We start from the raw sequence: 26,991 nt of genomic DNA, 5'->3' as shown, positions 1-26,991 counted from the left end.
GTTGCTGATGCGGAAGTGTGTTTAATTTACAGCAGAGGGCACTACTGTATGCAGCCTGCAGATCTGTTCACAGAATTACTGATGCTTGACAGATTTTACCTAATGGATTTAAAGTCGTGAACGCTGAACTCTTAGGTGCAACCAAAAAGAATTTCAGGATCTGATGGCAGTGTGTGGGTCATGTGATCAGAGGATGAGGTTTACTGTATTGACAACCTTCAGAGGAAAGATGATAGATGAACTTCAATGTTTATATAGTGCTTCATAAAATCACGTTTCACTTTCTACAGAGGTATGTATTTGTTTTATAGACATAACATTAATTCATAGCAGTTTTTGTTCTCTTATTAAACTCCAATGGTTTTAAAAGGGTTTTAAAGATTATATGTAATAATGTTTGCTAGTGTAAATGGAAATTATAATGGGAATCATTACCACATACTTTTATTAAATATACTATCAGTGATCACATATTGATATAAATGTCCTTCAGCCTTAATTAAAATATAGTAAACAAAAATGTATGATGTTTTCTTAGTGTTTTGTAAGAATGACCTCATAATTTTGCATATTATTGCATTATCAGTATATAATAAAATATCCAAGTTATTGCTTCCGTTAGTTTTCTGTTATTATCAAATAGCCAAATAGCAGTATAACTGAATTTCTGATGACAACAACATGTTTCAGTTACAGTAACAGGTGCAACTATGATCAGATAAAATTATGAAGATGCTGGTTTTTATTTTTATAAGACCTCTTTTTGTATTTCCCATAGCACTGCACAACCAAGCACACATGTGTGTTATTATTTAATAAGTTAAACTAATACTTTTTGTATTGTTATCTATGTTTTACTTTTAAATTAGGCCTATTGTGGACTTTTTGTGCTTAAAAGTTTGGTATTGCACGATTAGTTTTATCACAATACACAATACACTTACATAGTATATAGTGGCTTAAAATAAAATAGAGTCAACATTTACTCACCATCTTGTTGTTCCTAACCTGTGTGACTCTTTTTCATCCATGGAACACAAAAGGAGATGTTAGGCCGAATGTTAGCCTCAGTCACCATTCACTTTAAGTGCATCTTTATTCCATACAACTGAATGGTGACTGAGACTGACATACTGCTTAACATCTCCTTTTCTGTTTCATGGAGATAAGAAAGACATGTACAATAAGTCTGGATTTGTTGGGTGATTAAATGATTCATGACAGTATTTTGATTTTCATGTGAACTGTCCTTTTAATGATTTGAGTTTATATGATTTATATAATCGTATGTGATGTATATCTTTTCTCTTTAGCTTTCCTTCAATATAAGGAGATTACTAAACAGATGCTGCGTGATTTCTACACACTGGACATCAACACATGTAAGTAAGCATCAAAGAAAGAAAAAAACTGCACCATAAAATGGTATTTAGTCATAATATATACTTTATTTGATTGTGCTTTTACACAAATGAAAGTTTCATAGATAAAAAGTTAAATATATAATTAAAAAATAGTCACTAATGCACTCGACATTCTTAGAAATGACACAACACTGCAAATTGTTTTTATATCTTATCATTATTCACTATGAAACTGCTGATGGCAGCAAGTATGTGCCAGTTTGTGTTCACCACAAGCACACATTCAAAGAAATGTTAACTTTTCTAAAAGTGGACTTTTGTGGCTATGCTGAAAATACAGGGATATCTGAACCTCAATGTGCAACGTTTACATTTAATAACTTAGACAGACAGACAGACAGGTAAAAATCAATGCTAATGTAAATTATAAGATGCGACTAACCATGCATGGTAAGTTCTGTTCTTAAGTTCACAAAAAAAAATCTTTGCATCTGATTTTACCTTTTTTGGGGCGGCTGTGGCTCAGGTTTTAGAGCAGGTCTGTTGCTAATAGCAGGGTTGGTGGTTCGATTCCTGGCCCACATGACCCCCAAGTTGCTCCCAATGGCAGTCTAGTGCCTTGCATGGAAGCTCTGCTGTCATTGGTGTATGAGCGTGTGTGGGAATGGGTGATTGGGACACAGTGTAAAGCACTTTGGTAATCTCGTAGGTTAAAAAAGCGCTATATAAGTGCAGACCATTTACCATTTACATTAGGCGGTGTTCTAAAATATCAGCCATTTTTGTTCTTGTCTGTGAGCTTGCCTGTGTGAATAATCCAATGTTATATCTTACATGTCTAGAACAAAATATGTGGTCCTGCAGGAAAAGCATGCTAAACAAATCATTGGAAATATATGCTATTAATTATTGACGATAATGTTCTGTATCATCGTAGGGATCTCAGCTTTCTAATGACACCTAGATTGACTTTCTAGTCCACTCAGAGGCCGAGATATTCAATGAAACAATGAGGGTGGTGCATGAACTGAGAATTAGACTGAATGTCTATGGACGAGCACATCTGTGAGGACTAAAATGCGTTAGAGTGCCACATACATTTCAGATCTGTGTATTGCGATGGAAGAAATTATTTTTTCTAATACTTGCTGCAATCTAGTGGCATAAAATACAACTTTTTGGAGGGAGATAGAGTGAACAGACCAGAATTACACTCTTACAAAGTTAGAACAACAACAACAACTATATATATATTATTTAATTTTATCATAAGACTATAAACATTTGCAATTTTATTTAGGACCCTATTTTTTATTTGGGGGATTTTCTGAAAAATTACACCTATTTTTGGCAATTAGTTCACAGTATGTGTGATTGGTAGGCTTTTAGATTTGAGTGTGAAAAATTGCAGGCGTCCGCCCAAAAATGAAGGTTAAAACATGTCAAGTTTGTAGAAATGCAATCTTTGCACCCATGTTGGTTCCATACACTTTTTAAAAACCTTTAAGGCATTTTCTACAAAAAATAAAAGATTAAATTACTTTAATAATGTCAAGTTGTGTAACCATCTAGTAAAACACACAAGAGTGTACACTTAAGCTGTGGCTCAGGTGGTAGAGTGGGTTGGTTGCTAATCGCAGGGTTGTTGGTTCGATTCCTGGCCCACATGACTCCACATGCCGAAGTGTCCTTGGGCAAAACACTGAACCCCAAGTTGCTCCCAATGGCAGGCAAGCACATTGCATGGCAGCTCTGCTGTCATTGGTGTGTGAATGGGTGAATGAGACACAGTGTAAAGTGCTTTGGGAACCTCTAAGGCTATATAAGTGCAGACCATTTAACTTCAAGGTAAAACAATTAAAAAACATTTTTTTTTTTTACAAATATCTTGAATTTTTAAGTCACGAATATTAAGAATTTCCTTAGGGTTACTCATTTGACCTGAACCATAAAAATTAAAAAATAACTGATATTACAGATCAAAATGCATGTCCAGCATGTTCAGACTAAAAACATGTCCGTCATAGTTTTATTGGTTTATTCAAGAAATAGTTTAGTGGGAATTGCATTTTGAACTGTAATTTTGAATAATTGAATAGAGTGTCACATAATTGACCTTAATACATTAAAATGTTATAATTTAAGGATGTTTCTTTAAATATTTTGTACAGTTAATAATTGGGTCCCCACGTGATGTCCTATTGTCATTAAGGAATTTGTAGAATTGATGCTACATTCAACTTTAAAAAGTATTACTGCTGTAATGTGAATTTATCAAGCACTCTCTCCAGTGTAAAGACGAGGCCAAAAGAAAACACTGGAAATAATGAAGAGCATGTCGAGAAAATAGCTTGTGGTTATATTCAGGAAGTGTCAAAGCTTAAAGAAAAAGATGACATTTCCTGAACTATCTTGAACCCTTTCAGGCCTTCAGACATCGCCGTTACTATAAGAGGACACAAGAATTCATGAGTCAGCAAACAAAACTAACTTCCCTTTGCACATTTCACAAGTTCTTTTAAGTTATTGACTTTTTATCTGCTTTGTTGATTGTCTATGTTTGTTGATTTAATATTTCAATGCCTCTTCGTGGGTCATTTTGAGAGGGCGACGTCACTAATAAGGTGGATTGCGGACATTGAGAAACTAAAGAGGTAAGAATTATCATTTGTCACTATCGGTGAGGAGGTTTCATGACAGAAATACGTGCAGTGACACAGACCGCATTATTTAAAGATGGCAAAACGTCACCGTGCAGTTTGATGTTTGAATAGTGTTGCATGAAAACGTATTATGTTGCAACTAAAACTAAATATCACTGATGAACAATTCACTTTGTATGACATTTAAGTATACTGTAATTTTTCTGATAACATAACATTTCCATAACATTGGTCGCCGTCAGTGCATGCTCTCTCACGAATACTTGCAACCTCTGACCTCAATGAGGTTGTGGATTTGTGTTAAAAGCTTTGACTGGATAATAATAACACAAAATGTTGAAAGCAAGTCAATCATGAAGTTTACTCTAGTCAAACAGGGAAAAGAGTCGGGATGCTTGCTGTGGCATTGCTGTTGTAAATGAAAATACACAATAGCATGTAAAAACATATCTACAGTGTTTTAACAGTTAACTGTACTATTGTGAAGGGTGACGATAAGGTGGTTTTACCTCAATAGTGCATAAAGTTCAAAGCTTGCAGCTGAAAAAGTAATTCAACAAATGTTGAGACATTGTTATTGCAGAGGTAATAGGAAATTGAGCGAATAAAGTGTAATTAAAATGCAAGTTTGTAAAACAAATTGACCAACTTTGAATTACAATAATAACATGAAATTACGTTGTTATTATTAACGTTAGCAATTTATGTTCATTTTAATTTTGTCCAAAGTAAACATTTTTGACTTGTGACAACTTAAGAATAATAAGTTCCATTTTATTATTACAATTCAAATATATTTTTTATTCATCGTCATCATCATCATAAATTTAAGTATTCCACTGAAACAGCTTGATGGAGAACATGTATTAAAAAAGTATTAACATGTAGTCAAAGTATAGATTAAAAAATTATATTGACGTTAGTATCATATTTTCAGCTACAAAGAAATAACACAATGCTTAATTATATTACTACATGAACTGATGTATGCGTAACTGTTTTAAAGTAACGAAATATGCAAAATATATTAAAACAGTCAATAACAGACAGCATCGTTCAATCAAGCTAAATGTGTTGCACCAATCAGCAGAGAGCAGACTGCAAAGAAATGACCAACCATTAGTCTGATTTACACTAATGCCACCTTAAAGGCCAATTCAATTTCAAGAAGTCGTTTTTGATAAAAATCGATGGGTAGATAAACATACAGTACAGACTACTGTTGCCGTTTTGTCATGTCAGTGTTGACATGTTTTGCAACTAATTATGGCCTATAGCAAAAAAAACTACCTTTCCCACCAGTTATTTCTGTGAGTTTTGTTTGTCTGTATACATGCAAAGTTACTTTTAAGTGTATTTCAAAAGTTCAAACGTTTGCCTTGTTCCACTTACTGGTCAGAGTCTGGCGAGTTCACACGTTCAGTATATAGACTAAAGTTAAGATGGAAACTTTCTAAACCACAAAGCAAATTTCAGCTTTTGACACTCAGATGCTGTTAATCAGGTTCAGAGTTAAATGTATGATTGTTTTCACAGCATGTTGGCCAAGCTCAAAGCACGTGAAGGCAACCTTTATATAGTTGTGCACTGTTTTGTAAGAGTTTGAAACCTTCGTTTATCAAGAGTTTAAGATATAAAGGAGCCTTACGAAAGGTGTTTTACAAAGTACTATACATACAAAGTTACGTTTAAAGGTGTTTAATTGAACAGTTTTGCTATGAGAGTTGTTAAACTCCTACGAGGAAGCTGTTTCCATTGGTAGCTTTGAAATTATGTGAAAATAAAATGTTTGTATGTCAAAAATGTTGTTTTTTTAGAACAACAACATATTTCAAAGAAGCTTAGATAAAGATCAAACTGCCATTCTATGTTCAAAGGCAGACCATGTGACAGGAAGTGATAAGATGGTGTTTGTACTTCATATTCTAGATTGTCAGTAGGAGAAGAAGCCTCAGACTGAGTGATGGTGTGAATTTACTGTATCTACTATGGGTGGAAAAATTAAATATTATTAGTTTGCTATATGGAAAGCTCCTTTTTGTATGAAGGAGAGATGAAATGAATCTCAGATATGATATGCATTATAAATAAAGTAGTTGGGATGCTTTTGGGAAATGGTCAATAATTCTAACATGATTCGTACAATCGTTTCTACTATCAACTTAAGCTTTTAAAAATGAATAGATCTACAGCGATTTTCAAGTACTGCTTAAGTTACAATGCTTTTGGGAAACGGTCCGTAAATCGAGATGATTTGTACGTTAATTTCTATGTTCTACTTTGGCTTTAAATAAACAACAACTCGTAGATCTACGACGGTTATGTTGTTTTTGGGAAATTGTCTGCAATTGTATGATGATTGTATGATCGTGTCTACAATCTACTTATCCTTAAAAAAAAAGAGAACTCAGATCTATGATGATTTTCAAGTACTACTCAATTTACAGTATGTAAAGGGATAAAGGGAAAGGAGGAGGCGAGAACCGGCTTAACAATATAAATGATATTTAATAAAGAACTAAAGAACAAAAACACACACACATATATGATGGTCAGCTGCTCGTAAACGCTCTCTCTCTGTTGCACCACCGTCCGGAGTCGGCCTTTATCCCTCTCGGTGGCTTGATTAGCCTGATAAGGGATCGGGTGTGTAGAATCACGACCCGGCCCCGCCCTCCGCCCTGTCACATTCCTCCCTCGTTCTCTCAGGCCGGGGAGCCCCCGGCATGACGTACCTCTTTCCCTGGGGAAGAAAGCCCCGTCTGCCGGCAGGTTACAACTGCCTTCCTGAATCTGGGAGGGGACAGGGGGAGGGAAACAATAATAATTAAAATAGGGGGTACTTCCTGTAACAGTGTAGTACCCCCAACAAAAGAATAGACAAGGGGACAGGGGGAGGGAAACAATAATGGAGCGAGAGAGGAGAGAGATAAAAAAAAACACTTACTCACCGGTTTTCCAATAAGCCGTAACTTGGTCCTTGGTCCACTCCTCCACCCACTAACGGACGACAGCCGTGCCTCCCTGGGCGGATCGGAGGCAGTCTTCCAACCCCTGGTGGACGAAACGTCCCACCACATTCTCGGGGAACAGAAGGGGTCTCCCCCGCCCCTTGCAATGGTTCTTCCGCTCCAGGTGGTCAGCCAGGAGCCCCTCCCCGCTTGCGGTCGGCAGTCCTCTCTTGACCCCGTTGCATTACTGGCTGGTAGGGGTCTCCCCCCTCCCCTGGCAGGGGATCTGACCGCTCCAGGTGGTCGGCTAGGAGCCCCTTCTCCCCTCAAGGTCGGTGGCCGTTCCTCCGCTTCCAGGCGAATGGGCTCCTACTTTGGGGTGGATGGTAGCGGCGAGAACTCCACTACAGCATACTCCTCCTCCTTCACGGGTCTTCGGCGCCAGTGTAAAGGGATAAAGGGATAAAGGGAAAGGAGGAGGCGGGAACCGGCTTAACAATATAAATTATATTTAATAAAGAACTTAAACAAAAGACACACACACACATATATAATGGACATCTGCCCGTAAACGCTCTCTCTCTGTCGCACCACCATATGCAGTCGGCCTTTATCCCTCTCGGAGGCTTGATTGTTTTTAGGAACGGCCAGTAATTCTAAGGTGAATTTTATAATTGTTTCTACGATCTACTTAAGCTTTAGAAAAACTAATAGATCTATAGGGATTTTCAAGTACTACTTCTTAAATTGCGGTATTTTTAGGAAACATCCATAATCCTAGAATTATTCGTATGATCATTTTTACAATCTACTTAAGCTTTAAAAAAACTTGTAGATCTACAGTGACTTTTAAGTACTACTTAAGTTATGATTTTTACGTATAAAAATATAAAATGCTTTTGGGAAATGGCCTGTAATTTTAAGATGATATGTATGATGGTTTCTACGATTTACTTAGGGTGTAAAAAAGAGCACTTGTAGCTCTATGACGATTTTCAAGTTAAGTTGATTTTGGGAAACAGTCTGTAATTCTAAGATGATTCATAAAATTGCTTGTGAGATCTACTTAGACTTTAAAAAAAACGAATTGATTTTTATGTACTACTTAAATTATGATGCCTTTGGAAAATGGTCCATAATTCCACGATTATTCCTACGATCGTTTCTATGATATACTTATGCTTAAAAAGAGCACTCATAGATCAACAACGCATTGCAAGTACTTAAGTTATGATGCTTTTTGGAAATGGTACATAAATCTAAGATGATTTGTACAATAATTTCTACAATCTGCTTAGGCTTTTAAAAAACTAGATTTATGACTATTTTCAAGTACTACTTAAGTTACGATGTTTTTGGGAAATGGTATGCAATGCTAAGATGATCTACGATCTACTTATGATTAAAAAAAGAGCACTCACAGATCTACAACAATTTTGAAGTTATACTTATGTTAAGATACTTTTGGGAAAAGACTGTAATTATAAGATGATACGCACGATCGCTTGTAAGATCTATTACTTAAAAAATATCATAGGTATATTGGGATTTTCATATACTACTTAAATTACAATGCTTTAAGGAAACTATCCATAAGAGCACTCATAAGCTACATGATCTACTAAGGCTTAAAAAAGCACTCGCAGATCTATGTACTTTTCAAGTACTACCTAAGTTACAATGCTTTTGGGAAACGCTCCGTAATTTGTTAATAATTCATACAATGGTTTCTACGATCTACTTAGGCCTACTATGCTTTTGGGATACACATCCCTGGTCTTATGTTAAACAAAATAATTCTACAAATGTAGAAATTGAAAAACTTTCATTCTATTATTCTTTTTTTTTTTTTAGGAATGACCTAGGTTTGACATTGGCCGAAGAGCTGGACCTGTCAAGACAACAATTTTTCGCACCTTGCCGAGTCTGCCTAAACAACAAATGATGAAAAGTTTATTTTTAAGTCTTAATGACATTCAAACCACCATGTAATTGCATTCCCTCAAACTATTAGTTTAACAGTAAGAATAGAGGCAGTTTAATCTTTCAAACATGTCTGAAAATTTGGACGAGACGAACCAGTTCACTAACCACACCAATGGAACCTATTTGTTCCAACCCAGCCCGAGTACATTGGGTATGTCTCACTATGGTGTACCTAATGTAAACTCAATTCAGTCCTCTCCTATATCCCCACACCTCAACCACGAGCCATTAGTATCTCCCATCACACCAGGAAATGAACTTTCTCCAATGCTTGACATGCCAGACAGTGCTATGACATGGGAATATAATCAGTTTGGAAGGACTGCCCCCTCATCATGGGGGTCTTCTTCTCAGGATGAACTATCCGAGACCTCTGGTTGCTCCCGAATCTACCCTTTCAACTCTACATTGACTTCCAAAGACAATGGCAATGCTCACTGTCCTCAACGGTTGGATTCATTCTCAAAGGCCTTTCTGACAAAGAACCTTTACCTTTATTTTGGTGATAGCAACAGGACAGATGACAAGAACTCTGAAAATAATCACATTTCAGGGGTTTTGCAGTTACCTCAAAGTGGAACACTTTCAGAAGGGCTGGATAGACAACCCCTGGAGTCCCCCATTTTTAATCCAATTGGTTCAATTCAAGCTCAAACACAACCAATATGTGATCAGTCGGGGTTCTGTTCACCAGACATCCCACTGCATGGTACTTACCAAAACCACCAGCAGTTTCATTATGGAGACCAGCAACATAAACCAAAAGTAACCAACATGGAGCAGGCTAACAGGGGTCTCCATAAGCCACAAAGCCCTTGGCATCATCAACACGGCTATCAAGTCCATCAAAGTCATCTAACGCCTTTTCCAATGACCTTGCAACAACAACATCAGCTTCATTTACAACATGGAGGAACATTTGCACGTAAAACTCATCTTAACTCTCAGGAGGCCTATGATTCTTCTCAATCACCAATTTATGGCCACAATCAAGACTTTAAGACTCTGGAGCAGCATACCTTGCAAAGCAGTCATAGCTTGAACCTTCCATCTCCACATTATCAGGACCAGCAACACATTCGCGCACTTTCCAATCCAAACGATCCTTACCTGCACCAACAGCCTCAGGAACGTGTCCAATCAATCTCTCTAAACCAAAACAGCATGTTTGATGATGGTCGTCTGGCGCTGTTTGACAAACATTCTGCAGCCAACACACCAGTGTATTCTAGTCCCCAAGAAGACGGCCAATCTGGTTTCAACTTCCCTGGTAGAAATGAAGATCTTTGCAGTCCACATTATCAGAGCAAGCGTTCAGGAGGCTGTAAAGGTGCTCCACAGATGACTATAAGGGGAGATATTTTTACTCATCTAAACTCGCATACACCTCACTGGTCACAGGTACCGTGTCTTTCACTTTATTACTGTATTACTGACTATTTGGTTGTGCACTAAAAGCTTCTTATAAATATATTTTGCTCTTGCAGGCCGCTTCACCTGATATTCATGATGAAGTCATTTCACCACAGTACAGGTTAGACAATCAGAATTATATACTGCTACCCATTTTCAAAGTTGAAAATTTTGACCAATTTATAAGGGAAGGTGTAAAAAAAATCTAAAATGGCTTATTTTAGAATCATTTTAAGTGCTGAGACTGGTCACCAATTTCTTTAAAAGAGATTTTTTTTTTCTGTTTTCATTTACTTACCCTCATGATGTTCTAAACCCATATGCCTTTCTGTGGAAGAAAACAAAGTCATACAATTGTGTAAAGGGTGAGAGTGTGTAAAAATTATAAATTTTCGTTTTTGGGCGAACAATCCCTAATGGTGAAATGGTGACCAGTCAAAGGATTTGATATTATTCTTTAATTATATATATATATATATATATATATATATATATATATATATATATATATATATATTGCTGTTTTTAACCAACTTTTATAAGGTCTTTTAGAAGGCCTAATATAAGGTCATATAAACTGCATGCAAAATAATTGCAAAAGCATTACCAAAATGCTGTTTCAAATAGTTTTCGATGGAGTGGAGCATGTCACACCGTAGGACATGTCAACTACCCATACTTTGTAATCAATGTTAGGGAAGCTACATTGGAATTGCAAAGCTAAAGACTACCCATAACCCATAAGTAGTTAACTTACAGTCAAGCTACTCTTTTAAATAGATAGTTAGCTATACTACAAGCTACTAACAAAAAGCAGCTAACTACATTAAAGCGATTTAAATAGGAAAATATTTTTTTAAATAAATAATGATCTGGTTTTAATTGCAGAATGAAATAATAACACCTGATATTATTTATGAATTAATTAACTTGAACTTTTTAAACAAAATTTACACTGAATAAAACAACAAAAACAATTTGTCAAAATATCATGATAAACAGCAGCAATTAACCCCAATATTTCACTTTATAAAAGAACACACTTCTGAGAACGATTCTGGCAAAGTCCCTTTAAGGCTGCGCAGGAGCTCAAGTAAATTAGTGACTCATGATTTGAACTATTTTTATATTTACATGAACCACCCGAATGAACCTACTCACTTAAAATAAATTGGAGTTCCCAAAGCTAAATATAAGTGCATCATTTATTATACCCGGTTAATTTCCATGAACTGTCTTTCATGAACTACTTAAATTATTTTGATTTCCAAAAGCTACATATGAGAGAGAAAGAGAATGGTTTAGATGAGCACGTTTGTTCACGTCATTGTCTCCATTGCGGCGTTTACAATAGAGCTGTTCAGCCATGACGTCAATTTAGGCTAACCCTCTTTATGGGTTCCCTCTGGATTTTCCTATGGGGTTTTATAATAAGGTTTGTTTTAGGAGTAAAAGAAGGTTCAAAATGAACAACTGATGAACAGCTCAAAATATGACAAAACTGAAGCATTTTGTGACTCTACACCGCAAATTGTTGGAAAATGTAGACCGTGACTGGAAAAGCTACACTATTGTGGAAATAGCTGAGCTACTGTCACGCTTCTGAATAATGTCAATATAGTAGTGTCGCTACTTTTAGTTAGTCACTCCCCAACACTTTTTATAATATAGTAGTCTTCTTGCAAAAGTCTTTATTTAATTAGAGGTTAATTTGTTTATTAAAGCTGTGTTTGGTGTTAGGGCTGAAACTGGGCTGATGAGCAGGGAGAGGTCACATGCTAAGATGACATGCACCGTCTGTCAGAGGGAATTCAAGAGTCTTCCAGCCCTGAATGGCCACATGCGCTCCCACGGAGGATGCAGAACACATCAGTCATCTCTCAAAATGGTACGAGCCACCAGATTTTATCTTAAAGGGATAGTTCACCCAAAAATGAACATTCTGTGGTTATTTACTCAACCTCATGGCATCACAAAAGATGTTAGGCAAAATGCTCACACTGCACTTTACCATAAAACAAAAACATAGTGACCAGGTGTTGTCAAACTCCTAAAAGCACCATTAAAGTAGTGAATACAACAATGCATTTGATTCCAAGTTTTCTGAAGCCATAAGACAGATTTGTGCGAGGAACAGACTGAAAATGCATTGAAAATTCTCCCCTTCTTTGTAGCTTTCGAATCTCATTTGTGTTTCATTATAATCAAACTTATCATGTCACATTCATTTTTGGGTGGACCAGGGACTAAAAACTGTTAAAAGAACAAAAACTGAAAACGAATTAAATATTTTGCAGAATGTAACTGAAAACAAGAACACAGTCCCTTGTAATTGTTAAGGAGTGAAAACTTTATTTTAAAAACTGGTAACCGGTTAACAACTGGTTCATTAAAAAAACTATTTCATGAAACCAAAGAATAAATGGTTTATTACAGTACATTTTCAGAATTAGACCACTTCCCACTTCCCAAAAATTATGCTTCACTCTTCTTAGTAGAACAGTATAAGCTTGTGCTTTGACTCTGAAGGAAACTGCTGCTTCACACATTTCTTTGCCTAATTGCACATTTGACGATGTAGCCTTCCATGACATACTGGAGACCTTTTTGGCCACTATATGTAATTACTATAAATACATGCATGATTCATCCAGATGCAGGGAGATATATCCTCATTTGTAAGTCACTTTGGATATGTATCTGCTAAATGACTAAATATAATAAATATAAATTTCTAGGTAATAAGTACATTTCTCAGTTGTTTCTAAGTCTTCACTGAATTAACGTTATATATGATGAATTAATACAGATTTTATAGTGCTGGGTTTTGACTGAGAAGCAGAGCTGTTATTATAACAAATACAATTGAAGTCAGAAGTCTACATACACCTTAGCCAAATACATTTAAACTCAGTTTTTCACAATTCCTGAAATTTAAGCGTAGAAAACATTCCCTGTCTTAGGTCAGTTTGGATCACTACTTTATTTTAAGAATGTGAAATGCCAGAATAATAGTAGAGAGAATTTTTTATTTTAGCTTTTATTTCTTTCATCACATTATCAGTGGATCAGAAGTTTTCATACACTTTGCTAGTATTTGGTAGCATTGCCTTTAAATTATTTATATTGGGTCAGATTTTTGGCATATCCTTCCACGAGCTTCTCACAATAAGTTGGCCCATTCCTCCAGACAGAACTGGTGAAACTGAGTCAATTTTGTTGGTCTTCTTGCTTGCACAAGTTTTTTCATTTCTGCCCAGAAATGTTCTGCCGGATTGAGGTCAGGGCTTTGTGATGGCCACTCCAATACCTTGACTTTGTTGTCCTTAAGCCATTTTGTCACAACTGCTTGGGGTCATTGTCCAAATGGAAGACCCATTTGCAACTGAGCTTTAACTTCCTGGCTGATGTTTTGAGATGTTGCTTCCATATATCCACATGATATATGATGTCATCTATTTTGTGAAGTGCACCAGTCCCTCTTGTAGCAAAGCACCCCACAACATGATGCTGCCACCCCCATGCTTCACAGTTGGGATGGTGTTCTTCGGCTTGCAAGCTCAACCTTTTACTGCCATACATACAGAGGAGAATAACGCATACTCTATTTCTTTGGAGTGAAATCTCAAAGGTTTTGCACCATGAGAAATAAGGGCCTGTGGGTTTGATCAGAGCATTTAAATAACGTGTGAAAGTTTACAAATTATGACAAAACATATCAATGTTCATTATGGTCAAACAGTTAAATTTTTGTTTCATCAGACCAGAGGACATTTCTCCTAAAGTAAGATATTTGTCCCCATGTGCACTTGCAAACTGTATTCTGGCTTTTTTTATGTTGGTTTTGGAGCAGCGGCTTCTTCCTCGCTGAGCAGTCTTTTAGGTTATGTCAATATAGGACTTGTTTTACTGTGGATATAGATACTTGTCCTGGGGTTGATTTGCACTTTTCGCACCAAACTACGTTCATCTCTTGGAGACAGAATGTGTCCTTCCTGAGCTGTATGATGGCTGCATGGTCCCATGGTGTTTATACGTGCGTACTGTTGTTTTTACAGATGCCACCTTCAGGCATTTGGAAATTGATCCCAAGGCTAAACGAGACTTGTGGAGGTCCACGTTTCTTTTTTTTCTGAGGTCTTGACTGATTTGTTTAGATTTTGCCATGATGTCAAGCAAAGAGGCACTGAGTTTCAAGGTATTCCTTAAAATACATCCACAGGTACACCTCAAATTCAGTACACCTCGCTTTCAGAAGCTAATTGGCTAATTGTCTAAAGGCTTGACATCATTTTCTGGAATTTTCCAAGATGTTTAAACGCACAGTTAACTTTAAGTGAATGTAAACTTCTAACCCACTGTAATTGTGATATAGGCAATTAAAGGTGAAACAATCTGTCTGTAAACAATTGCTGGAAAAATGACTTGTGTGTCATGTGAATGCAGGAGAGAGATGTAGGATATTAATTGAATTAAGATGGTCATATTTATATCTTAAATATTTTGGGAAATACATTTCTTAAAAATACGTTATTTTTAAAAGACATCATTAATCGTTCTTTTATTTAGTTCTAACCAGCTACCAATTGGAAAGGAGGCTGCAGAACGCCAGAACCGTAATGAAAAAAATACAGTTTCTGCTCAGAATAAACTGAAACGAAAAACATTATGTTTTTAGTGCTTGGGGTGAACTATCTCATCAAGTGGAATCCTATTGCCTTGAGTATATTGATTTTTGTAATTTCTTTTAGCAGAAAGATGGACAGATTCATCTGTCTAGTGGGGTTTCTCAAATAAAGCCCATCATCTTACCAGTGTCCGTTCCAGTGAAGGATTGCCTGGTCAACTCCAAACTTAATCGTGGTTCACAGTGTCACCAGAAAGAAGATGACCAACATGCCTTAATTAAGTCTTGTGCACAGTCACCCCTCCCTTCAGTACAAAACCATCCTTCCTGTGTGAGTTTTCTTTTTCTTTTTTTGCATTCGTAAAGGTATTTTCAGCCACTGTTTTGACATTTAAAAGAGCTTTAATGTTGCGATCTTGAAACATCACTTCAGCATTTTGAGGACTTATATGGTTTGCAACATCTGAGGACAAAGATGATTTGTTAGAGATCTTTTGTTGTGTTGCATTAAATCAGTTTGTCCAAGAAAAGGCTAGAAGAATGAGAATGTCCCTCACCATAAGGCCACCTACCGAAGATTAGCAATAGAGTGCATCAGTTGGGTTCAGGAAGAAAAACATCCCATTCATTATATCCATTGATGGATTGATTATTAAGGATAACTTATAAACCTTTAAAGGCAGATCTACAGTGAGCTGTGAAATTGTTAATCAATGGTATATGCCTCTATTGAAGCCATTAATCCACATTATTTTAAATTAATTTAATAGAAATCATGTTTAATCCTGGAAGTACTACACTAAAAATGATCCTGAAGAAAAAGCTCCACCAATCTGAAAATTGCGGTGAACAAAGCATGCCAAAAGAGCTCTTCAGTGACCACCAACTCCCATGACTAAGCCTGCCATGATTATTAAATAATCGTCTGATCGCGGTTATTTGATCAAACACGATTGTTGTGCACTTAATGTCCAAAATAGGGAACATATAAATGGCGTCAACAGTGTGTTTGTGTCATTCAGTTGAACTCAGAGCATCACTGAGCTGCACCACTGTCAACCGGATCAGCTCCTGTCCAGAAGAGTGCATGAAGCGTTCTTAAGCACTCGAAAATACAAAATGACTAATATTATATAGTGCACGCAAAGCACTCCGGCTTCACTGTAAACGATCGTGTAATGGCAAATGATCCTGATCGCAACAGGTTCAACACGCAGTGTTAATGGCATGCAGTGACACAGAGGAGAAGCACGCTTACTCTATTTCTTTGGAGTGACACAATTATGAATTTAAATCTCAAAGGTTTTGCATCATGAGAAATAAGAGCCTTTGGGTTTGATCAGAACATTTAAAAAATGTGTGAAAGTTTAGAAATTTAGACAGAAGTATTTTACTATTGCATAATATAATATGAAATATAATAAAAAAATATATACAAATAATTATTTATATAATACAATTTATAACACTGGGTGCCACTATGTTAGATTGCTCTTATCTTAAAAGAAAGACCAAGACCAAGCGACATCTGTCCACTTCAGAGGACCAAGCGCTAGCACAATACATTGCGTGAATTCATGCACGTGCACAGGAACAGTTTTATAGTTTTTTGCCTTTAGTTTCCCAAACTTTTCTCCATTTTGTCCAAGCTACCTAATTTTATGATGTGGATATGTACAAAAAAACAAAAACAACAACAAAAAAAAAATCTTAAGAGCATGGTAAAATATATTTACCTGAAACCCAACTATCGGTCAAACTCTGTATGATGTCACAGTGATGTCATTTTGTTGTTTACAAAAAGTTATAAAAGTATGGCAAAAATTGTGCAACACCAATTTTTTTGGGGGGCCACCCTGTATATTAGTTCCAAAAACAACAATGAAAATGTTTATTTTTCGTATATAGAAATATTTAGATATTGTCATTCATAAATGTTTATAGCCTTAAAAGGAAATCATATATCCCTGCTTTATAATATATATATATATATATATATATATATATATATATATATATATATATATATATATATGAAGTTAATATGTTACAATTACATCTTAGGGAGTATGAAGCACACATGCACCTTAAGAAATATGACAGTTCATCGTCATAGCCCTAAAAACGTTTTATTTAAATGAATCGCAATATTTTGTTTCTCAATTAGCCATCAGCCAAATGTAATCATCGTGACAGCCCAACCCATGTAGCACTGTGAATGACACAATAGAGTTGTTCTCCCTACACTCTCAAACTACTTCGACACTGATCAGCTACAACATTAAAACCACATGCCTAATATTGTGTAGGTCCCCCTCGCGCCACCAAAACAGTGCCAACCAGGGGTGGACTGGAAAGAGAAAAGTTGTTAGGTGGGGGGTTGGGGGGAGGGGGGTATCTGGCCCAAAAGTTGTGGGGGGGTCACTGTCCATTTCTGCATATAGCTGCCCCCTTCGGCATATCGTGGTACAGTTTTGTAGCCTGTTCTGCATTTTCAGCTTATCACGGCCCATTCAGACCTGTTTCATTGATGGACCTTTGGGAAAAGTCTCCCGATGGCCAGTCCACCCCTGGTTTTTGGTTTTTGGACCCATTCACAATAAGTTCTAGAGACTGTTGTGCATGAAAATCCCAGGAGATCAGCAGTTACAGAAATACTCAAACCAGCCTGTCTCTAGAATTTCCTCTGAATGGTGTCAAAAACAAAAAACATCCAGTGAGCGGCAGTTCTGCTGTTGTTCATGAGAGAGGTCAATGGAGAATGGCCAGACTGGTTCAAACTGACAAAGTCTACAGTAACTTAGATAACCGCTCTGTACAATTGTGGTGAGAAGAATATCATCTCTGAATGCTGTTCTGAGATGCGGGTTGGTGCTGATTTGGCAGCACAAGGGGGACCTACACAATATTAGGCAGGTGGTTTTAATGTTGTGGATGATCGGTGTATTTAAACTACAAATATCTAAATGTATTGCAAAAAAAACAAAACAACAACCTCTAAATAGATTGCATCTATACTTCAATATGTCCTGCCCTAACTACTTGAAATGGTAAATACATCATCACAGGAAAGCCAGCAGCCATATCACCCTGCAGCTCTTGCCTGGATGCCCACTATAGCTAAGCAGGGTTGAGCCTGGCTAGTACCAGGATGGGAGACCTCTTGGGGAAAACTAAGGTTGCTGCTAAAAGAGGTATTAGGGAGGCCAGCAGGACTCTCTGTGGTCATTAAAAATCCCTGGGCACTCCTTGTAAAGACTAGGGGTTTAACCCTGGTGTCCTGGCCAAATTCCCCCCCACTGGCCTTTCTCAATCATGGCCTCCTTATAATCCCCAGCCATTAATTGGCTCTATAACTCTACTCTCTCCACCAATAACTGGTGTGTGGTGAGTGTACTTGCACACTATGGCTGCTGTTGCATCATCCTTGTGGGTGCTGCACACTGGTGGTGGTGGTTGAGGAGATTCTGTGTGTACTATGTAAAGCACTTTGTGTGCCCATGAAAGCACTATATAAATGTAAGGAGATATATTTATTGTTTCTGCATTGACAACTTAATTTAATCACCAATCCATTCTAGATAAAGAGATCAGTGTCGAATGCAGAATGTGCACCAAAGCCGGAGAAGAAAAGATACCGTCACTGTCTGGTTCCATTAATGATTCCTCCACCCAGCGGCGGACAGGAGTCCAGAGGCGCTGTGCTCTTCCGGAGTCTACTGCGGTCAGCCAGCAGCACGGGAGATGATGTGCCTTACACCCCTCCACCCATGCTCAGCCCTGTACGCCCCGGGTCAGGCCTCTTCACTGCGATCAATGGAAGGGGCAAGATTGGCATGGCTGAGTCTGCCATAAATGCGCACCACTCTCCAGCTAGTAAGTGTTAATGTTTTGATTTAATTCATTGCGGCCTACTCTATATAAATTATAGACCATTGTTGACATTATTACAGTTTCTGTTATTTATCGTTGCTAGTATTAGTGGTGTTTGCTAAAGGCACTGTAGCTCATACTTAATGTCAGAGATTTAAAGAAAGATTGAGAGTGTAGGGAGAACGACTTGATTGCATCATTCACAGTGGAGCATGTGAGTGGGCGGTCATTGCAGAGCTCTTTTAGCAAGTTTGATGGCTGTGTTTCTCTGACTGGTAGATCTTTCTCTGTTGGATCATGGGTAGTGTAGTTCCTTACCAGGAATACATGTATTAAACAAAAACATTTTTTAAATGTTAGTTGAAATAATGTGGACTGATGGATTCAACAGAAGCATATATGAGTGGTGGTGGTATAGTGGCTAAAGCACAGGGCTGTTAATCAGAAGGTCGCTGGTTCGAACCCCACGGCCACCACCTTTGTGTCCTTGAGCAAGGCACGTTGGTCTGGGGGGATTGTCCCTGTAATAATTGCACTGTATGTTGCTTTTGATAAAAGCGTCTGCCAAATGCATAAATGTAAATATATAATTGATAAACAACCTTGGCACGGTAGGTCTGTCTTTAAAGGTTTATAAGATATCGTTAATAATAAATTCCCCTATGGAAAATATTAATGACAGACTCTTGTGCGCTATAGTGTCTGTAAACAGTGGCACATCACAGTCGCTTTTCTCATCATATGCATCTATAACTAACAGGTGATTTGGACAGCTGTGCGGTGACTTCAGCGGAGAAAGCAATTAATCTAACACCGTAAGGATTTGATCTGTTTTATAATCAAGCTACAAAAACAATATTAGGTACAAACACCATCTGTTGCTCACTGTTAATCACCTGCTTGTCAGTCACTACATTTTGCACTGTCACTGCAGTCGGATTAACATTGGCGAGGAATTTCAAGCCACCATCCCAGGAATGAAGAATCAGTCCATTACAGGGGAAGATACCCATAATGCAGTTCTTCTATGGACACCCACTGAAGACCTGGAGAATGCAGATAACCAGCAGAAAGGTAACACCAGTGCTTTTAACCATTTAAGCTAGGAATGGCCCGCCGTAAAATAAATATTTATAAAAATATTAATAAATACAATCTTGACCAACACAAAATAGGTATAATTTTAAAGCTTAGAAGCAGTACTGTACAATGCATTTAGGCATTATGACCAAAATTGTACAAGGACTTTGAAACACTTTTGATTTGTCTGCAAATTTCAAAGTGTACAGACAAAAATATAGTGAGTAATAGCTAAGTGCATGTCTTTTACATGCATGATACATGCATGTTTTCACATATATTTTCACGAAAAATAAACAGAACATAAAACAGCATTACTTATTCATATAACAATAATTCCCATTAAAATGAGAATCACACACACACCATAATCGGATGCATAGATCATAGATCACACAGCACTTAATGTGAAGTCTGGCTTAAAGCACATTAGCTTTCCTGGATCAGATGACTTTATCGGAAATTATGTAGTATATATACAGTATGTTAAACCAGTTGTATTAGGATTCAGATCACTGCAACCAGAGGTGGAAGTCATCCAGATATGGGCAGAGAGGATCCTTGACTAATTACATATGGCCACCAGGATATGGTGCCAAGTACATGACACAGACTTGTTGTTGTTGTTGTTTTGTTGTTGTTTTAAGCCTTTAACTTTGGTTATGCCAAAACACCTGCAGTGTTTAAAGGGTTCATTTAATTAACTTTTGTGCTGAAATACTTAAGTCAAGCAAAAAGCCGAGAGAGTGTCTTACAGTAAGTTTATAATGGGTGTTTTTTGGCACGATTCAAAATGGACCATGGTAAAATCCTTCCAAACAGAAATGTTGTATATTAGACTAACTGTAGACTGTTTATGACTGCCAAGCAACATACATATTAACTTGGCACATTAATATAAAATTCAACTCCTTTTGTGGTTACAGGTGTGTATGTCTGTTGGTTACTTAATGTGATCCTGCTAATAAGATATTAGAGTAGAAACAAGCCGTTTAATATAGTTAAGGTATTTCTTGTGCATACCAAAAAAATAATAAATAACATTATTTGTCTCCCTGTCTGTGTTATTCCCATTTTAGTGGACAATCTTTTGAAAATGGCTTGTTCTAGTGTACTACCAGGGGGGGGAACTAACACTGAATATGTCCTTCATTGTCTTTTTGAATGCAGAGGAGATACTATGGTGAGTAGCATATTGTACATGTATATGCAGATTTTATTTATATATAATATACAATACTGTATATACATTATACTGTGTGTATGTATATATATATATATATATATATATATATATATATATATATATATATGTCACGGAATGTCAGAGACAGGATCCAAACACAGACTGAAAACAAACAAGGAATGTATTAATACAAGGGGGCATAAGGGGGAACAAACATAATCTACCCCGAAGGAGAAAGGGTAATTCAGGCTGGGGCAGAGGGAAATAGGACAGACTGGACCAAAACAGGACCGACAGGGAAGACTGAACACACAAGACTGGAAACAAGACAGACTGGCACTGGACAGCACACACGAGGAGGCTAAAATAGGGAGAGAAATCAAACGGGTTAATGGCGGCTGGTGACGCAAATTAACTAATAATAAGTAAACAAGAGAGAGTAAGATAGAGAGACCCGTGGTGATACAGAAACAAAACAAAGTCACATGCTTTCACAAGACAACTAACAACCAAATGGCATGAGCGCACATTGCCAAGACAGTAAGGCAATATATGCCCATGCCAACTGACAAACAAGACGAGAGAATGCGTAGCAAAGCCAAAAAAAGCGATCCCACGCATTCTCACACTTAACAAACCATTACAAGGCAAACGCCACGCCACGCGATGCATGCAACAGGTGACAAAGCAAGACAGGACACCTGTGCAAGAGTTTGGCCACACACAAACCCAACACAAATGCTCAGACCGATGTGACCAAACCTCAGTACAACGTGAAGACAGTGCAGCACAACGCGCACGCACCCGTGTTCGCGCGAGACACACTATTGACGCAAGTGCATGCTGCCAAGATGACATAAGCACGATGCACCCATGTCAATAACAGACAGACATACACCTTTGCCAAATACATTTAAACTCAGTTTTTCACAATTCCTAACATTTAATTGTAGAAAACATTCTGTCTTAGATCAGTTATGATAACTTTTTTATTTTAAGAATGTGAAATGTCAGAATAATAGTAGAGAGAAAGATTTATTTCAGCTTTTATTTCTTTCATCAAATTCCCAGTGGATCAGAAGTTTACATACACTTTGCTAGTATTTGGTAGCATTGCATTTAAATTGTTTAACTTGGGTCAAACATTTTGGGTAGCCTTCCACAAGCTTCTAACAATAAGTTGCTGGAATTTTGGCCCATTCAGACAGAACTGGTGTACCTGAGTCAGGTTTGTAGGTCTTCATGCTCGCACACGCTTTCTCAGTTCTGCCCACAAATCTTCGATCGGACTGAGGTCAGGGATTTGTGATGGCCACTCCAATACCTTGACATTGTTGTCCTTTAGCCACTGTAACAGTTAAAGGACGGGCAAGGAGGAGGTGGGAACCGGCTGAATAGTAAAACTTAACTTAAAACAAACACAGACACACATACAACGTGGCCGCATGTCTCTATCTCTCTCGAACCGGCATCTCTGGCTGCCCCTTATCTCGCTCTCCTGCTGATCAGCTGATTCACGGCCACGCCCTCAGCCTCGTTACACTCCTACCCCGCCCTATTCAGGCCGGGGCGCCACTGGTCAGACTAACTCCCCATCTCTGGTGAGGAGACACTGCCTTTCCAGCCGTTCTGTCAGCCGGTGGTCCACCCCATCTCCTACGAACCTGGGGTAGAAACAAGAGGAGGTGTGGGGAGAGGGCAAGGGCAAGGGCGAGCAGAGACACAGCCGCTGCAGCTTGGGCGTCATTGTCCATTTGGAATATCCATTAGCAACCAATCATTAACTTACTGGCAGATATATTGAGATGTCAATATATCCACATAATTTTCCTTCCTCATGTTGCCATCTATTTTCTGAACTGCAACAGTTCCTCCTGCAGCAAAGCACCCCGTACTACTGTTTGTACAGATGAACGTGGTACCTTCAGGCATTTGGAAATTTCTCCCAAGGATGAACTTGTGGAGGTCCACAATTTTTTTTTAGTTATTGGCTGATTGCTTTTGATTTTCCCACGATGTCAAGCAAAGAGGCACTGAGTAGGCCTTAAATTACATCCACAGGTACCCCTCTGATTCTGTACACCTCCTATCAGAAGCTAATTGGCTAATTGTCTCAAGGCTTGACATGATTTTCTTGAATTTTCCAAGCTGCTTAAAGGCACAGTTAACTTAGTGTATATATATTTCTGACACATTGGAATTGAGATATAGTCAATTAAAAGTCAAACAATCGGTCTGTAAACAATTGTGTGAAAAATTACTTGTGTGATGCACAAAGTAGATTTTCTAAACGACTTGTCAAACTATATTTGTATTGTATTTGTATATATGTTTGCTAATATTAAATCTATGGAGTGGTTAAAAAATTTGTTTTAATGATTTCAACTTAAGTGTATGTAAACTTCTGACTTCAACTGTATATATATTTAATTTATATATATATATATATATATATATATATATATATATATATATATATATATTAAAAGTAAAATATTTCATCTTTCAGAATACTCTTGAAAGACTTCTCTTGCCAACACTATGGAAAAATGGATTCAGCTTTAAAACAGACTATCATTACGCAGGTTTGTCTGGTCTTGTAACTATACAAAAGATCTTGTACCTTAAAATGTTCAAGAGCTTTATCTTTGTATTTCTTTTATTGCAAATGGTGACCTCATTTATAAGAATTCCTTCCTGAGGAAGTATGATGATATCATAAGATAACTGGTAAAAGAACAACAAATATGAAATGCACCAGGTTACAATATTTCCTCTTCTCTTGCCGCCAACTAGGCTCAGATAAGTGGACTCTTCAAGAAAAACGGCAGCTGAACAAAGCACTTTTAATTCATCAAAGAGACTTCTATCTTGTCCAGAAAATGGTAGTTGCAGTGCTGCAATAATTATTAATACAGTCCTGTGTTTTATATTAAATAAGTACACATTTGTCCATGAATGCATAACATACTTACACGTTTGTTTTGCGGACTGTGATTTTGTTTTAGGTCAAGACAAAATCAGTCTCTCAGTGTGTTGAATACTATTACACGTGGAAAAAGCGTTTGCGTCTGTGTACAAGAGTTAGTACAACTTCGACTGCACCTGTTCAAAACCGGCAGGTGAGTTACAGTACAGACCAGTTGTCTCGTCTGTCATACTTTGTTTTCTTTTAGTACATGTCTGTTAGATTTGAGCTCTGCGTAAATGTTGAGTATGAAAATAAAAATGATTTGGGTACTTAAAAATGTCTAAATATTATATTGAAAAAAAAATATTTTAAAGCAAGTGGTCTCTGCAAACAATGATGCTAGAGATCTATTTCTGAGCCATTTTTGCTCAATGACTTAATCAGCTTGTGTCTCAGCAATTTGTAGTGGATGTATAAAGTCAGTTACCCTCAAGTTCACAGCAGTATAGTTCAATCAAACAAATTTATTTTTGTGAAATGTTTTGCTTGATAATTGTGTTTGAGCTTTCGTTTTTTAAAGTAAATGCCACTTAGTTTGATATTTTGTAATTTACTGCAATAACTTTCATACATTTAAGTGTCCAAATAATTTTTGGACCCATTTTTTATGCCTATATGCCATGAATTAGGGGAATTGGGCGATGAGCACCACCGCAAGACTGGACAAAGTAGCCAAGGGCCAAACCAAGAACTCTGAATTATCAGACAACTCCAACACTTTGTTTGTCTGTGAAGTGACAAACTCTGTGAGTATCTGTGAGCTAATGTACTTCCGTTCTGAAACCTCTGGGTTCTTTCTCCATTTCCTGTCATTGACTAGTATGCCCGCACCTTTTCTCTACAATGCTGATTACTGCCTCCGCATTCTCTGAAATTAGATGTACTCACTGATCTGTACGTCCTGCTAGGGCTGAATGATTTGGACAAAAACTATAATTGTAATTATTTAAAGAAATATTGTGATTGTGATTTGAAATACAATATGATTATTAGCGTAACACAAAACAACCTAGCTATTGTTTTATTTTGGCCAAAATGAAAGGTATAGTTCACCCAAAAATGAAAAATCTCTCATTATTCACTTACCCTGATGCTATCCAGATGTGTATGACTGTATTTCTTCAGCAGAACACAAATGTATATTTTTAGAAGAATATAGAGCTCTGTCAAAGAATAATAATGATTTCTGTAAGAGTCTGTCTTACTAAATCAAAAAAAATGTCATTATAAATAAAAATTAATACATTAAAGTATATACCATATACAGGGCTGGACTGGTAATCTGGCATACAGGGCATTTTCCCGGTGGGCCGACACACTTTGGGGCCGATCATGGGAGGACTGACCATCGGGAGGGGTCCGGTGGGTCGGCCACAAAACGGGCCAGCTAAAATGAGCCGGCACGTTATGCAGAACGGACCACTAAACTGCGCCGCGATATCCAGAAACTTCCCAGTCCAGCCCTGATCATTTACAGCATATTGCACGGTTTTGTAAGTGTGGGTCCCAGGTAAACACAACATTTCTAATTTGTGTCCTGGGCTGACAATGTTTAAGAACCCCTGCTCTTGTGCCAACCTCAAAAGAACACAGATGAATAAACTAATTAATTAAAAAAAACAACAACTATGAGCATATATGTTTGCAGATAACCGATAGTTCCAAAAAGCAACTATCGGCACCTTTTAATTGGGAAAACCAATATATGTCAGTCTACCACTGATTCACGCCAAGGAATATTTTCCAATAATGACAAGCTGACTGTTCATTATCCCTTAAGTGTTTTTGTTATTAAAGCAGATGAATGGAGAAACGTGGAACCAGAACAAAGTCGGGCTGCTCTGTAGCTCTCCAGCTGAACACAAAACTCCTACTTTGACTCAGGCATTGGGTTTGGCTTCTGTGAGAAGTTCACCTTCCAACAGCACCACCAGTGGAGATACTGATTCAGCCCTCATATTTCCCTGCACTGAGTGTGGAAAGTAAGCTACATTTTGAGTCAAAGCAGAAACATCTCAATACGGTTATGAATCATAGTGGTTGTGGTCTGATTCACGATATGCCTCGTTTCATAGGGTGTTTATGAAGGTGAAGAGTCGAAATGCCCATATGAAGAAACATCGTCAGCATGAAGACACACAATTGAGGCAGTTTCCCAGGGTTCCTGAACAAGCTAATGTCATCTTGACACCTGGCTGTCCTGTTACACATCTAAAGCAACCCCTAAGACTTCATTCTTTACCTTTTGATAGTATTGCAGAAGTCAAATCTTTAAATGCAGAGTCTGTCCAGGAAATGGATTGCCATCTGAAAAACCTTCCTGTCCTACAGAGTCCGATGGACTATATGACCCAAGGTTCAGTTCACTGAAAAGCAACACAGTAAACTGTAGCCAGTAAAACAAACTGATTTATATAAATGACATAACCACATGTATATTAAAACTAAGAGTATGAAACATATTTTTAAATGTAAAAAGTACATAATGTGCATTGTTTTATCTGCTTTGAATCTTGGATATCTGTCAATTATTTGACTTTGTCTCACATTAAATTTTTAATAAACCACCAGGATGCTCAGTGATTATCAAACACTCTCCCATTCACAATTTATCTCACAATGATTGCGTCAGTCTTATTATAATGGATGCTAACTGCCTTTAATATCCATATACCTCAAGAAAACAGTCTGTTTGGTGCCTGGTGGACATCTTTCATTCAATTTGAGGTGTAAAATATAGATTGCGCTTTGTTTAGTCTACTTATTTGAATCTTCTCGTACACATCATGTATTCTGTAATTTATCTGTCAATTTTATTTGGTCATTTTCAAAACATTATCAGGATTCTTAGCGATTAGCAAACACTCACATATCAGT

General features: G+C 37.3%; 1 protein-coding gene across 5 annotated transcripts; it reads left to right on the top strand.

The window, feature by feature from the left end:
* Nucleotides 1-107: 107 nt before the first annotated feature.
* On the top strand, nt 108-26,991 carry LOC127656596 (transcriptional-regulating factor 1). 5 transcript variants are annotated; one of them, XM_052144982.1, is made up of 16 exons: nt 108-292; nt 1,314-1,382; nt 8,833-10,365; nt 10,452-10,498; nt 12,118-12,265; nt 15,132-15,335; nt 18,586-18,880; nt 19,638-19,692; nt 19,812-19,951; nt 21,037-21,140; nt 23,653-23,728; nt 23,940-24,028; nt 24,152-24,265; nt 24,744-24,860; nt 25,912-26,096; nt 26,190-26,991. In XM_052144982.1, the coding sequence occupies exons 3-16, from the start codon at nt 9,031-9,033 to the stop codon at nt 26,482-26,484; spliced, it is 3,204 nt and encodes a 1,067-aa protein (XP_052000942.1). In that variant the 5' UTR covers nt 108-292; nt 1,314-1,382; nt 8,833-9,030; the 3' UTR covers nt 26,485-26,991. The 5 variants fall into 5 exon arrangements, with proteins under 5 accessions (XP_052000942.1, XP_052000943.1, XP_052000938.1 ...); XM_052144983.1 differs by having other exon boundaries at nt 15,129-15,335; nt 25,915-26,096; XM_052144978.1 differs by having other exon boundaries at nt 15,129-15,335.

This window comes from Xyrauchen texanus, chromosome 16, assembly GCF_025860055.1.
Source record: "Xyrauchen texanus isolate HMW12.3.18 chromosome 16, RBS_HiC_50CHRs, whole genome shotgun sequence".
Classification (NCBI taxonomy): Eukaryota; Metazoa; Chordata; class Actinopteri; order Cypriniformes; family Catostomidae; genus Xyrauchen; species Xyrauchen texanus.
This window is presented reverse-complemented; position numbering and strand designations above follow the sequence as displayed.

Bases quoted from the DNA above. Each gene is read 5' to 3' on its own strand.
- LOC127656596 (XM_052144978.1), top strand. From the start codon at position 9,031: ATGTCTGAAAATTTGGACGAGACGAACCAGTTCACTAACCACACCAAT. The intron at 12,266-15,128 runs GTACGAGCCACC...AATTTCTTTTAG, and splicing joins ATCAGTCATCTCTCAAAATG to CAGAAAGATGGACAGATTCA. The intron at 23,729-23,939 runs GTTTGTCTGGTC...GCCGCCAACTAG, and splicing joins AACAGACTATCATTACGCAG to GCTCAGATAAGTGGACTCTT.